This window comes from Squalius cephalus, assembly GCF_949319135.1.
Source record: "Squalius cephalus genome assembly, chromosome: 20".
In the NCBI taxonomy this organism is placed as follows: domain Eukaryota; kingdom Metazoa; phylum Chordata; class Actinopteri; order Cypriniformes; family Leuciscidae; genus Squalius; species Squalius cephalus.
In genome coordinates, this window is record NC_137141.1 from 13,109,684 (window position 1) to 13,123,563 (window position 13,880).

General features: G+C 35.6%; 1 protein-coding gene across 2 annotated transcripts in view; it reads left to right on the top strand.

Annotated features, from left to right (window-relative positions):
- Nucleotides 1–13,880, top strand: part of cnsta (consortin, connexin sorting protein a) — a 32,192-nt gene that overhangs the window by 15,179 nt on the left and 3,133 nt on the right. For both annotated transcript variants that reach the window (XM_079852837.1, XM_079852838.1), the window contains exons 7-10: nucleotides 1,107–1,128; nucleotides 1,262–1,355; nucleotides 6,339–6,895; nucleotides 13,734–13,875. In XM_079852837.1, the coding sequence (XP_079708963.1) occupies nucleotides 1,107–1,128; nucleotides 1,262–1,355; nucleotides 6,339–6,895; nucleotides 13,734–13,875 (815 nt within the window). The remainder of the gene's footprint in view (nucleotides 1–1,106; nucleotides 1,129–1,261; nucleotides 1,356–6,338; nucleotides 6,896–13,733; nucleotides 13,876–13,880) is intronic.

Consider the following 13,880-nt stretch of genomic DNA (forward strand, 5'->3'; position numbering starts at 1 on the left):
ATAGTGACAGATTAATTCAATAATGTTGCAAAGATATTGCATCAATCCATATGTTTCATTAGGCTACTAGGCTATTTGTTTTGCCTTACTCTTTATTCATTTAGGCTATTTATTCAGTTATTCATCATCTTCCGTCCTTCGCACTACTTGTGTAGCGCACGCATTCTCAGACCTGTCACCTGTCACTCATCATCGTAGGGGAGGTGTTTGGAATCATTCCCGCGTTACAATCATCAGCCAATCAAGGTGGTCACTTCAGTCAAGCTCGTGCATGAGTAATGACGTCATCCATAGCAACGAAGACTCACTCTTAGTTTACGAGTTGTCCTTTTTCTTTACTAAGAGTAGGTCTGAAAGGCGTTGTGAATAACTTTTAAGAGAAAACTCCTAGCTAAAATCTTTTAGTGCGATTTAGGAGTACTCCTAGTGGTAAGATAAAATGCTTTGTGAATACGGCCCCAGGTCAATGACATTTTTATTTTTTTATTGCACACTACATTAGTTTAACCACACAGATCAGGTGTAAACCATTTTTATATTATTGTATTTATTTTAGCTCTAAACTACTTTGTTAAAAATGATTTTGCTTCCCCAAAAGTTTATTCTCTTTATTATCTATACTCTCTTAGATATAGTGTCCCATGGAGCTTGAGCTCTATAAAAATATGTCAGCATTGCTGTAAATGGAGTACAAGTAAATGTTTAACCTTTCGAGCCACTACACAATTTAAATACGGGGTAAAAGCTGTGTCTTTCTGTCCTGTTAATTTGGGCCAGACACTTTCACCGGCAGCCGCACCTGAGCTTCTCTCTTTCCCCTGCTAAATTTAGCCAGTCTGTTTCTCATTTCTGCGCTCTAGCTGCAGTTCGGAGTCCTGTAATGGTTTAAACATATGGCCCATTGCTGTGCTTTCAGCAATTTGAGACAAGTGCTAGAGTTTCAGTATGGGAAATGTGCCGTGCTAATATTAGATTCCCGCTGAGCGGAGCGACCTTAGATTTGCACGTCGTCCCTCTACGAGAGAGATGAAGAAAAAAAAATAAGGATACTACAAGTCCTTAAGATGATTTTGACTGACACTTCACTATTTCTCGTCTTTTTTCAGACCCGCACGGAGTATTGAGAAGGTAAGACTGCCTCTTTGATGCACATGTTTGGGACTCCCATGTGGATATGTATGTAACCGTAATGGGGCGGCAGGGGGGGTCCACGTTTAAAGAACAGAGGGTAAAAGTCAGTGTTTTCTGTGTGTGTTCATAGTGTGAGGTGTCCAAAGTGCAAAGAAACAGTGTGATCAGCGAAACACTGGGAGGAGAGCAAAACCTGATCACGCAAGTGCTTTCATGCAGCTCAGGTGAGTTTATTTCGCCAATGACAGAGCAGATCACATAAAATAGACCATGAACTACAGGCGGGGAAACAACAAACTCATTGCCTTGGACTTTTGCTTTATCAATTTAACATGTTAATTTGTTTTAAAAATCTATATTAAGGGATTTTCCTACCATCTGAGCAGTTACCACAATTTGATGCATTTCTGTGAAAAACAGAATATTCAGCTTGAAATAGGGCAGGACTTTTACATATCAGGATTTGGTTGGATGAAAACATGTTAAACTGTGATATTATTGATAAATATTGTTTTTCCTCATTGGATATATCAGCGCAAAGTTATGGACAAAGTCATAGTATTTCAAAAAGTGTTTATGTAAATGAATTTGCACTGAATTGTGGCAAATAAATCTACTTAACATTTATTAAGTAAATAGGGTAATAAAGTAATTAAAATTAACAAAATTGATAAAATAAATATTTGTTTATTAATTCATTTCATATTTTAATGTTATTGGTTAACACTATCTACCATATGTTTAATAGATTAGACCTTACAGATTTCTTTCAAGAAACAAATAGATTTTAATCTAAAAATAAAAACAAATCGAATTAATTAAATAAAGCAAATAATTTGTATCAGAGGTGGAGAAAGTTGCAATATTTTAATACATTTTCACTGAATTGTGGCAAATAAAGCAACTTAATATTTATTAAGAAAGTAAATGGGGTAAATAAATTAAATGAATGAATTAAATTATGTATTTTCTTTAATTCATTCATTTCATATTTTAATATTAGAAGTTAACACCCAGTCTACGTGCACTTGCTAGATTAGACTTTACAGTTTCCTTTCGAGAAACAAAATTATTTTAATTGAAATTTAATAAAAATGAATTAAATACAATTAAACAACCTTATTTTACACCTAGTTAAAACTTAGTCTACTGTACATTTAGACCTTACTTCTTTCATCATCTATGGACAGGATAAACACCATGTCCCCTTCTTCAAGTACACACACACACACACACACACACAGGAGTTAAAGTTAAAGTTCCCTTCTGTCCCTCCAGATCATGCTCATGAATCATGCCTTATTGATGAGACTCTGTTTCTCACTAGCTCTCGCAGCTGATGTGGTGCTGGGCTATGTTACCTGAACACCGTGTTACTCGCATTGAGTTCCATGACCCGGTTTCACTTTTACACTCCAGGCATGGCAGCACCACACACACATTTTGTCACTCTTGCAGCACCCTCTGCCCGGCCACCTGTTCTGGGGTCTGCTTGGCCAGGTGCATCTCACCCTACGAGACGCATGAGTTAGAGATTGATGGCATTCCCCTGGCCTGCTCATTCATGCAGAATTCCGGACCAAAAGTTCATCCTAATATCATGCCTCCTGTTGTTAGACGTCACTGTGCGTTTGAAGTTGGCTTGAACTGTGGTTTCTGATTGGCTGATGTGTTTCAATTCATCAGCAAACCTTTCAAAGAAAAAAAAAAACTTTTTGCAAATGGGGCTTTGGTAGTGATGCACATATGCTAATTATTTTCATGTTATTATACATCTGTGGTATTTTGTCTGTTAAAAAAATAAATAAAACACATTAAAACCTTAATCTACAGTATACATGCTACATACAGGTTAATTTGGTTATGGAATGAAAATATCAATTTTAAATATGTGATTTCCTGGCTGGAAAAGTCTAAAATATTTCAAATAAAATAAAATATTTTTTTATTAATTCATTTATTTAATATTTTTAATTTTATAAATTTAATTAAATTTAAATTTTTTGAAACTACATTTATTAAAATTAATAAAATAAAAACATGAAATGTATTTATTTAATTGTTATTATCCTCGGTTATAAAACATTTGATTACTAGAAAATTATATAGTTTTTATTTTATTTTTTTAAATCAGGTATAGTAGTCTATATTGTCACCAACGACTTCAGGGGTTCCCAACTCCAGCCCTCTTGCCTCCGCTCACTGCACAGTTTGTATGTCTCTCTTATCTCATACACCTGATTCAGATCATCAGCTTGTTAAAAGAGAGCTCCATGAACTCGGGTGCGTCCCGATTGACATTGACTATGCAGTGTTAGTCAGTTGAAGTTCACTTCACTTAACAGAATGCGTTCATTTGCAACACCCTGCAATGTCAAACACAGACGAAACTCAAGTCGTGCATATTAGAGTTTAAGGTTTGATGCCAAAATTTTCTTTTTTAAGTAAAATAATATAAATTATCATACTTTAATTTAATATGCATGTGTATAAAATCCATCTAAATCTATATAAATATTTATTTTATTTATATACATATTAATTATGCATTTTACTTAATCTAATGTAAAATTCAAAAACCCTAAATGTATGTTGCGATGTTTAATATGAAAATAAACGTATTTAACCCGTAATCATGACAGTTGACTTGTAACTGTCACGTCTCATGCACTTTAGACCTGCGAACAGCCGCTTACAAACACACCTGATTCAGACTGAATCTCTCTTAAGATGATTACATACCCTTTTAAGTCCACTTTGCAGTGCACATATGGTCGAATGGAGCCCACCCCTCAACTGAGCATGTCAGATAAGAGAAACATACAAAATGTCCAGAGTGGAGAGGCGTGAGGACTGGAATTGTGAACCCTGAACTTCCCCTACTTTAAACTATTAACCTCAAGCATAGAATTTGAAGGGGAAAGGAAATATATCTCTAGTGTGACACTTGAGTGCATTTGTTTCACATAAAAAGCACTAATTAATAGAATTGGACCTCTTGGACAGCAATACTTGACTGACATTCTGGAAAATGAGTCCTAGGGCCAGATTTACTAAACAGGGCAAATTAGCATGAGAGTGCAATCACAAAACGGCGCCGATGGGAGTGGAAAGTTCGATGGGAGTGGAATCATTTCCATAATGACCAACGCAATCTACCAGTTAGCGTCTGGTTTAAGACATGCTTTTTTTGGGTAATAATGCTTTTTGCTTTTTTTGGTAAATAATGGTACAAATACCATTAAATTGACGAGCGCAAACCTTAATAAATCACCTTGCATGATTCAATTAAATTCTCTTCTCCCATACATTTTGCATCTGAAAGGGACTACAAATGAATATGCAATAAGGTAATCTGCAAAAAAATAACTGTCCACACCTTTTCAGCGCTCACTTTTCACTGCGTGTCTTTAGTAAATCCTGACAGGTGTTTTTTAACACAGCTGATACTCGTAAATCTGGTCCCTAAACTGTAGGAAGACAGCAGGGAGAGTGTAGTTTTGTAGAAAATGAGCGATAGAGCGTATCAGGCCCAGCACTGGTTGTCATGTGTCTTTCTCTGAGCTCTGACTGCAGCGAGCGAGCTGTCTCTACTTAGATCCTGTCTCTGAGCTGCACAGCGCCTGGCGTGTTTACGACCACGAGAACAGTCAACGGTGGAGTCCTGCATTATTGATCTGCAGGGCTTCAGGCAATTGGGCCTTGATGCATCGATAGTGATTGATCGTCTTCCATTGATCTGTTCTGTTGTACACAAGGGCCTGATGGTCAAATGACCATGTGGCTGTTCAACTCAAGGAGATCAGACACAGTGCAGGCAGGTGGGGGTGAGGGACATCGGGTATGTTCAGCTCCGAATAGCATGCCACCATAATAATCATGCTAGTTTATTTTCCAGCATTTATCAAGGGCGGCAAAATTCTAAATGTAAGAATTGGCACCCTGTTTATTCACAAGTTTTGAAAATTCTCCATTTCATGGAAGCAAGAAAGTCATACGTGTTTGGAACAACATGAGGGAGAGCAAACTTAAAATAAATTTATGGGTGAACTGTTCCTTTTGGACATTTGGTAATTTATTTAAATTATTACACACACACAGATAGATAGATAGATAGATAGATAGATAGATAGATAGATAGATAGATAGATAGATAGATAGATAGATAGATAGATAGATAGATATGTGTAGATTGATAGATAGAAAGAGATAGATATGTGTAGATAGATAGAAAGAGATAGATATGTGTAGATAGACAGACAGATAGATAGATAGATAGATAGATAGATAGATAGATAGATAGATAGATAGATAGATAGATAGATATGTGTAGATTGATAGATAGAAAGAGATAGATATGTATAGATAGATAGAAAGAGATAGATATGTGTAGATAGATATGTGTAGATAGATAGATAGATGGATAGATAGATAGATGGATAGATATGTATAGATAGATAGATAGATAGATAGATAGATAGATAGATATGTATAGATAGATAGATAGATAGATAGATAGATAGATAGATAGATATTTGTAGATAGATAGATAGATAGATAGATAGATAGATAGATACGATAGATAGATACGATAGATACGATAGATAGATAGATAGATAGATAGATAGATAGATAGATAGATAGATAGATAGATAGATAGATAGATAGATACGATAGATAGATACGATAGATAGATAGATAGATAGATAGATAGATAGATAGATAGATAGATAGATAGATAGATAGATAGATAGATAGATAGATAGATAGATAGATTATTTTGGGGGGACTGTTTCTCTAAGAAAATTGTATGTAGTTATTATTAAATATTGTTTTAATAATTGTAAAATATAAAAAATATATACATTATGATATTATATTATAAAATTACATAAAACATAAAATATTACATAAAATAAAAAATCTACATTAAAAACTAGATAAAATAGTAACAATACATTAAAAATACTTAATAATGATATTTATATAAGAAATTATAACTGGACTCCACTTGCATAATTAAACAGTAACATGATATTGATGAAAATGTTGAGTTTGAAATATTTGTTATTTTAACAAATAGCAGACAATATGCTGTACATACTGTGCCTTTTTCAGTATGATGGTTTTCCATTCTGAACCTTTTACTCCCAAGGAAGTTTCATTGCTGTTATATGCCCCATCTTCTCTCTCTCCATCTAAAACAGGGACGGCTATGGAGGATCAGAGTACATATGAGGCACAACAGGAAGTCATCCATCCTGACGACTGTAGCAGCACTGCCCCACAATCCCACCAGAGCGAACATCAGCATGACCCCTCCCCCTCCTCGGACACACACTCTTCCTCCTCCTCAGCCGGGACGCATGGCTCCTCCTCTCCAGCCTGTGAGGATTCAGGAGCAGAAGAAGAGAGCATAAGTGTGGCAGCTTCCCACAGGGATGCCTCACCAGAGCCCGAGTCTCCAATGGACGCTGCTCAACCAGGCAACGTGGAGCTTCAGACGGACACGATCGGCCCCGGGGCGGTGATGGAGGGGACGGGGGACACCGTGGATACGTGGCAAGATGTGCCACACGCAGGGGAGGTAGAAGAGGCTCTAAAGCTGGAGGAAGGAGGTGAAGATCATGAACCTCAGGAGCAGGATATTCCTGAAAATACACCAGAGTTGGACCTAGAGGAGAATGGGAATGGGGTGGAGTTGTTGGATATTATTAATGTGTCAGTGCTGGATGACATGGCCAAGCGCATACAGGTGGAAGAGGTGAGGAACACACATTTTTCAGTCAATTTAGTTCAAATTCAAATCACTAAGAGGCTTATTTGTTATTTTGTGCGTGGCATGGCTTTGTTTTGAGAATTAAGATGATTTCTAATCAGATTCGTTTTAAAAGTCTTTCTAATTTTGCCCTTGAGCACTTTGCTAAGCTTTTACTGACACTTAGATTGGAAATGTTTAATATTCTGCATATTTTATGAATAGTATGCACATTTGGCAGAGATTTAAAGGTTAAGCATGCCCATCACCAAAAGCAAAAATCAACCTACAAATGGCTTGCTTGCTTACAATTCTCAGCATAGTAAGTTGGGAAAAGAGAAAGTATAGAGGTGCATAGAGGTGATGAGGGTATGCTATGTATGATGATGACATCACTCTGACATCATTATGCTATAGCATCCAATGATGTCAGAGTGATGTCATCATCTTACATAGCATACCCTCATCACCTCTATAACTGCATTGTAGCCATTAACTCAAAGGAATATTCCAGGTTCAGTACAAGTTAAACAATACTGTCATTTTGTTTTCTGAGACAGATTGACTTAGAATTTTTCAACCCCCGGTAAATTGTGCATGATAGGAATAGAAAGGGAATCCTGTTTATATCGATTTCCACCTATAACAGTAGTCCCAATGCTAAAAGGACGATTTTGCAGCCAATAATTTATCAACAATAACTTATTTTTGCACTAAAGAATTAAAATAAGTCTCTTTTTTAAACCCTCAAACTGATGGAGTCAAGATTATTATAATAATGTAATAAAATATATTAAGTAATAACATTGTATGATTTTATTAAACATAAAAGAATCATAATAATAATAGATTAATATAAATAGAAAAACTTTTTTAAATTTATTTTTTATTATTGACCGTCAATCGACAGCATGTCACAGTAGAGCTTAAAGGGATAGTTCATTAAAATGAAAAAATGCTGTCATCATTTTCTCACCCTCAAGTTGTTCCAAACCTGTTTGAGTTTCTTCCTCCTTCTGTTGAACTCAAAAGAATATATTTAAAGAATGTTGGTATCACACAGTTGATGGACCCCATTGACTTTCATAGTATTTTTTTTTTTCCTACTATGGAAGTCAATGGATACCGTCAACTGTGTGATTACCAACATTCTTTAAATATATTATCTTGTGTTCAACAGAAGGAAGAAACTCATACAGATTTGGAACAACTTGAGGGTGATTAAGTTATGACAAAATTTTTGGGTGAACTATCCCTTTAAGGACTCGTCTGTGTTTGTGATGATTGTATGTCCCTTGGTGGTGTTGTTTTTTTTAAGCTCAGCGTGTTGTGTGTGATCTCAGCTCCCTGGCTTGGTAATTACTGTGGTGAGAAGGCGTCTGATAAGAACATGCATAATAGATATGGGAATCTTAGCAGTGATTGCGAGAGCTGGATGACCTGAAGGGTGACCTTTCCCCTGAATGCCAGAGCTGAATGATTGTAACAGGCAGCCGTGTGTGATGTCATAATGACACTTCCACCCTCAATGAGACAATCAACAATAGAATCTGGACCAGTGATCTCTGCCAGCACAATACAGGCTTTCATGAACATGTGTCTTTAATGCTTTTGTGCTGTGTTCCCAAACATGTCATGCGCAGTTTCTTTTGGGGGGCGAATCTTGATTTCAGGCTCTTAAAAAAACAGTAAAAGAACCGTTTTCTATTTCAAGATATTTTCCAATGTAATTTATTCCTGTGATAGCCAAGCTGAATTTTCAGCATCATTACTCAGTGTCACATGATCCTTCAGAAAACAGTCTAATATGATGATTTGCTGCTCAAGAAACATTTCTTATTATTGTCAATGTTGAAAACAGTTGTGCTGCTTGATATTTTGGTGGAGACCATCAGGATACTTTTTTCAGCGATTTATTGATGAATAGAAAGCTCAAAAGAACACTGACCCCATACGTTTGAAAGCTAAGAGTATGTGATAGGTGCACAGTCTCAAATGAAATAAATTGGTTTGGACCCTGACTATTTTCATTTTATTTGAGAGCAGTTTTTGTGAACCATTATCTTATAGTGTATTATCAATTTAAAGGGCCAAAAATGTTATTTTAAAAGTGGGGATGCACCGATTGGCCAATAGCGATAACCGATAATTCTTTATATTTGAAAGCCGATAAACGATTTATTGGTTGATAAATGTAAATCAAAATTTTTATATAGTTTTTACTTTTAACCTGATTACAAAAAAGTCTCACCATTAAAAGCCATGTTCCTAGCACACAATTATAGTGATTTATATAGCCTATATATGACAGACTTGCGCTGCACATGTTGCACTGAACCGTGTTTTCCTTTTTAGAAGTGATTCCAATCATATTTCAATCAATTGAAAACCATCATGGCGAACAGTGCGTCTGAAGTGTCTTAGCTGAAGGAAATAATCCATTATTTATCGGCTTTAATACATCGTCCAAATTTTCCAATCGGGCCGATAACGATAACATTAAAAATTAACATATATCGGCCGATACCGATATGGTGGCCGATCATAGACTGTAAAAAAAGATGGACGACGCCCCTTCGCTCTCTTCCATTGGTGAGAACTGAAGCCACCAGTGTCCCGATATGGCGCTGACATATTGGACCTTGAGTCTGCGCAGTAGCGATCTCGGGACCAGACCTGCGCAGTCGTGAGCAGGAAGTAAAGCCGCGAAATCAACGCTCCGCCCTCACTCGCCTCAGGGAAAGTGCTTTCTGCACACTTTTTTAAAAAATGATTGCAGTACGACAAGAGGCTTGTTAAAATAAAGTAAATACAATCTCCTCAGTCCTCCGAAGATCCCGAAAAAAATGTCCGTTGGTGCTTCAGCGACTACTTCGCTCAGAGAACCTGTCAATCACAGCTGTCAATCATGACGTTACAACCACCGCATCACGTAACTAACTAAAAACCAACTTATTTTTGAAACAGACACTTGAACTTACATCAGCGTGATAAAAACGACAGCAAATGAAAGAAACCACCTTTGGAAAAAAGATATTTGAAGTGTAATTTAATTGTTTAGTTGGTCTCACGTCCCGTTGAATAACACGGGGAGGCGGGGCTTATGACCTATACTAGGACCAGTCACCGGGGGGCGATCGAGACGTTTTGGCTTCACTTTTCAGGGCTTGTGCGGCACGCTTGTGGCCGATATATCGTGCATCCCTAGTTAAAAGAATAAAAATCCACCATAATTGACTCACCCTCATGTCATTCGAAATCTGCATGACTTTCTTCTGCGAAACACAGAAGAATTTTTGAAGAATGTTAGGCCCCCATTGACTCATTATATTGTGACCTTCAGTCTCCACCGTCAATTTTCAAGTTTTTCGGGCTAGGCTTTTGAACATGTATGTTCCTTTTCTTGGAAAGGTTGAAAAAATACTGAGAAAACATGGTGTGAGTGTGAGTGCAAACCCAATTGTGCTCACTAGGACCAAATTTTGATGCTTTTTAACCAGACAGAACTTACTGACCTGGAAAACTAAATCAAAACGTGTTTGTATTATAACGTGCAATATTCAAATAAAACATTATTTATTGGTGTATTTATAGTAGACTTGATGTCCTGGATACACACAGCACCGACAGAATGGGATAAGCCGTTTTCTCCATAGCACAATTAGGATCTGTTAAGAAATTCATCATGCATGTTGTATTATATTCGTATTATATAATATTGTATTATATTATTATATTCGTGAAATATCATTATTACAATCTAAAAATGTTTTTTTTTTTTTTTTATGCATCATAAAAAGTAATTTATTCCTGTGATGGCAAAGCTGAATTTTCAGCATCGTTACTCCAGTCTTCAGTGTCACATGACCCTTCAGAAATCATTAGTTGAAATCAGTTGTGCTGCTTAATATTTTTCTGGAAAACAACATTATACAATTTTCCAGGATTCTTTAATGAATAGAAAGTGAAAAGAACAACACTTACGCTGATTACTGTCCCTTTTGATCAATTTAATGCATCCTTCCCGAATAAAATAATGAATAACTTACTGCCTCCACTATCAGTGTCAGTATCTACAGAGCAGGATGACCTATGAATGCTCATATAAATGAGATGTGATGGAAACAAAATTGCTAAAATTGAGCAAACTCTTTGTTTTTACACTATTTCATTGAATTTTTTTTTCTTTGAAAACCATGCATATGTTCTGTTCATTATCCATCAATGCCAGTAATCTCAAAATGCCAAATATTAGCAGATCAATCAGCCGATATCAGTCTACCATTAGTTAATCAGATCATTTGGGGGATCAGTCTGTCGACGGAATAAATTAGAAATCTGTTTGTTCCATCTTTAATTTCAAGTATATCTGTTTAATCATTAATTAATGACACAGCATCCTGGAAGTGGATTTATTCTGAAGGTCTGCTGCTGAGTCGATGTTAGTTAGATGTGTACAGAATGTCTTCCAGGTCTGGTCAGTGATGGAGTGATATGTGGCTAATAATGCCGAATGACCAGAGAGAGAGAGAGAGCAAACATTACATTACCTGACTGATTTATGTCCACACTCATCAAACGTGATGTTTTTCTGTATAAGAGGGCCATCCGAGTACACTTGAGGAGCCGAAACTGATTTTTTTTCATTTGCGATGATAAGCATGTGTTATTTTTGGCCTGTTATGTTGATCGCTCACTGTTAATGCACTAGATTGGCTCAGAATGTGTGTTTTGAAGTCTAATTACTCTAGTGATTAATTCGTCTGTTTTTTGTTTGTTTGTCCTATTAATGTCACGCTGCTCATGTGCTTTTCTACATCATAAAAATAAGTTGTTTTATGAAAGCCTAAAAACAAAACCGAGTTTTATGCAGTAGTGAAGTGGACTGTTTTGCTGTTTGGCTTTTTTTAGGATCACATGGGCGCTTGTATTCCTCAGATAACATTAAGGATCAATTAGCCTACTTCAGCAACTTCTACTTCATGTTATATAATCAATGTATGAAGGCTTTTAATAAAGCCGAAAGTTTTTCCCTAAAGGTTTTTCCCTTTGGCTTTTAGTCTCAATTGACAAATGAAATGGCTGTTGTGGAGCAAAAATAGAGAACTATAATTGCAGTGCTTGAAAGATTTGTTTTCATTGAGACCGATCTTGCCAAATATGGAAGCTCTCTGGGTGAAATGAGTTGACACCAAGGTTTTTTAGTGAAAAACAATCCTGAGTTACTGTTAAAATTAGTTTTAATTCAGTAAGAGCACAAACGAATGGTATCGGCGTAGTTATTCCTCTCAATTATAATTAACTTTAATGCTTTTTTCCCCTTTATTACTTACTTTAGTGCAATAATGCTGTTATATCATTTATTTTTATATTTGCAGGTTTTTTTTTAGTTTAAGGTTTAGTCGATTTGTTATATGCTTTTATCAGTGATATATATATATATACCACTGATAAAAGCATATAACAAATCGACTTTTTTTTTTTAAAGCATATATATATCTGTTTAGCTTTAATTTCATTTAATTTCTTTTACTTAAACTTTTATTTCAGTTACTTGCCAAGGCAACATTTCTTATTCTTTATTTCAATTAAACAAAAACCTTTTTTTGAAGTTTTAGTTTAAGGTAATAACTGCTATGCAGCCACACACACACACACACACTCATGCCATCATTAATATTCAGATTTATTCATGGTATTCATGATATTCTCAGTGCTCATTGGTCTTTAGTAGTTTGACCTCTCCGTGACCTTTTCCATTCCTCAGTGGCTTGTGATGTAACATAACTGACTCCGCTTTCCTGACCATCTCCAATACTTTCATTCTCATGTGCATCATTTATGAGATGGGGTAAAGGTAAACCTAATTCAGATAAAGTGCTGAGGAAATGGATTTCAGCTCCTTGATGCATATTAAAGGACATGTATTATTAAACATACTTGCTTGAGATAATACAGATTTATTATTATTTTGTGTAGGCTACATAGTCTTGTTAGAGACTTGTTAAATTTTTTTTTTCCTAGATGCTGCCTGGATGGTGTGAAAAATACAATATATATATATATATATAATTTTTTTTTTTTTTTTTTTTTTTTTTTTTAAGCATGCTGCATTTAACATTCTCTCTCTCTCTCTCTCTCTCTCTCTCTCTCTCTCTCTCTCTCTCTCTCTCTCTCTTTCTCTCTCTCTCTCTCTCTCTCTCTCTCTCTCTATATATATATATATCGATATATATATATATATATATAAATGTCACAATTAGCACAAAAAAAACCCAATTATACCAAATTTACCTAAATAAATTATCTTTTATATACATTTTTATTTACATTAAAATAAAAATGTAATCCTGACTATAAATATAAATGTTCTAGACTTGTATGTAGATTTAGTATTTATATTTATTTGAGTATTTATATAAAATTTAGGGAACAATGAATGTATATAAATTCAAAAACATTTTGTAAAGTGCTTATTGTGTTTTATGTAAATCCCCAAAAATATTTCTTGTTAAATCTGACAAAATTAGATAACATTATATTATCTAACATTATATTTTACATTCTACACCACATATTCAGGCAGTCAAAGACCAAAACCAGCTTGTTTCTTTTACACAAAAAGGCAATAAATTCCATTTTTGTGTCTAAATCTTACAGTGTTCCATTGTTTGTATCACGCTTTATTAGATGTATTTTAAGCCCTCAGCTCATAGCGACATCTAGTGGGTAAAGTATGTTAATGCACAGCTTTTCCTCATTTTCGTGAGAAATTAAATTAGATCCTCGTTCCAAGCCTTTGAGCACAGCAATCTTTCTCAATAACCTGTCGTCTGTGTTTCAGATCACTCCAGCTGCTGGTCTTGTGTCGATCTTAAAGAGAAGAGTGTCTCTGGAAGGAGCCAACAGCTCTCCCCCCGCTGCCTCTAAACCCGTCCCCAAAAGGAAGGTCCGTTTCCGAGAACCTGACGAAGGCCTGGACCACGGTGAG